The 915-nt window shown below is 71.4% G+C and overlaps 1 protein-coding gene across 1 annotated transcript in view; it reads left to right on the top strand.

Annotated features, from left to right (window-relative positions):
* The window catches only part of PACS2 (phosphofurin acidic cluster sorting protein 2), a gene marked incomplete at its 5' end in the record, with an annotated part of 55,418 nt that overhangs the window by 9,240 nt on the left and 45,263 nt on the right, over window positions 1–915 (top strand). The window contains 3 exon segments of the mRNA XM_027766585.1: window positions 66–228; window positions 577–650; window positions 769–849. Coding sequence (XP_027622386.1) covers window positions 66–228; window positions 577–650; window positions 769–849 — 318 coding nt within the window.

Raw genomic sequence — 915 nt, 5'->3', positions numbered from 1 at the left:
CCCCGGGGGCAAGCTGCGGGGCGCCAGCCCCCCTGCCCGCCGCTCCTGAGCTCTGCCCCCCCCAGGTGATGCAGCACCCGGCGGAGGGCGGCCAGGTGCTGAGCCTCTGCAGCAGCCTCAAGGAGGCCTCCATCAAGGTGGCCGAGATCTGGATCGTCTCCCTGTCCAGCCAGCCCATCGACCACGAGGACAGCGCCATGCAGGCCGGCCCCAAGGCCAAGGCCACGGGTGAGTGGCCGCCCTTTCCCGCTGCTGCCTTGAGCCCGCCCCTCCCACTGCTGCTCCACTGGCCAGGAGGAGCCTTGGCGCCTGCTTTCCTGTCGGGGGGTGGCTCTGTGATCCCTGGGGTCCTGGGTTCCCCGGGGGGTCTGTCCCCCTCCCACCTGTGAGCCGGTAGTTGCTGGAGGACCCCAGCCTGCCCGCTCCCACCCCCTAGCCCCAGTTCCTGCCTGAACACGGCTGCCTCCTCCTGGCAGCCCACCCACCCCTGCGGGCGTGGGGCGGGGCCCCTGGGTCGGCCTGGTTGCCGGGCACGGGGCGGAACCTCCAGGCCCTGCTCTGTTTGCTCGCCGGCAGACAACTACTCTGAGGAGGAGGACGACAGCTTCTCCTCTGAGCAGGAGGCCAGTGACGATGCCGCGCAGGGGCAGGTAACCTGGGGGCCGCGGGGACGCGCCCGTGCATCGGGCCTCCGAGCTGGCCTCGGGCAGGGGGCAGAGCGGGGCAGGCAGCGCTGGCCGGGGCTGCTCAGGCCCTGGCTCTCGGCAGGACTTGGACGAGGACGACTTCGAAGTGGGGAAGCCCAAGAAGCAGCGCAGATCGATAGTAAGAACGACGTCCACAGCCAGGGTTGGTGCAAACGGCGGCACTGACGTGGGCGCGAGGGCGGGTGCACGCGGCCGGGCCTCTCCGTGG

This window comes from Tupaia chinensis, unplaced genomic scaffold, assembly GCF_000334495.1.
Source record: "Tupaia chinensis unplaced genomic scaffold, TupChi_1.0 Scaffold143596_1, whole genome shotgun sequence".
NCBI lineage: Eukaryota > Metazoa > Chordata > Mammalia > Scandentia > Tupaiidae > Tupaia > Tupaia belangeri.
This window is presented reverse-complemented; position numbering and strand designations above follow the sequence as displayed.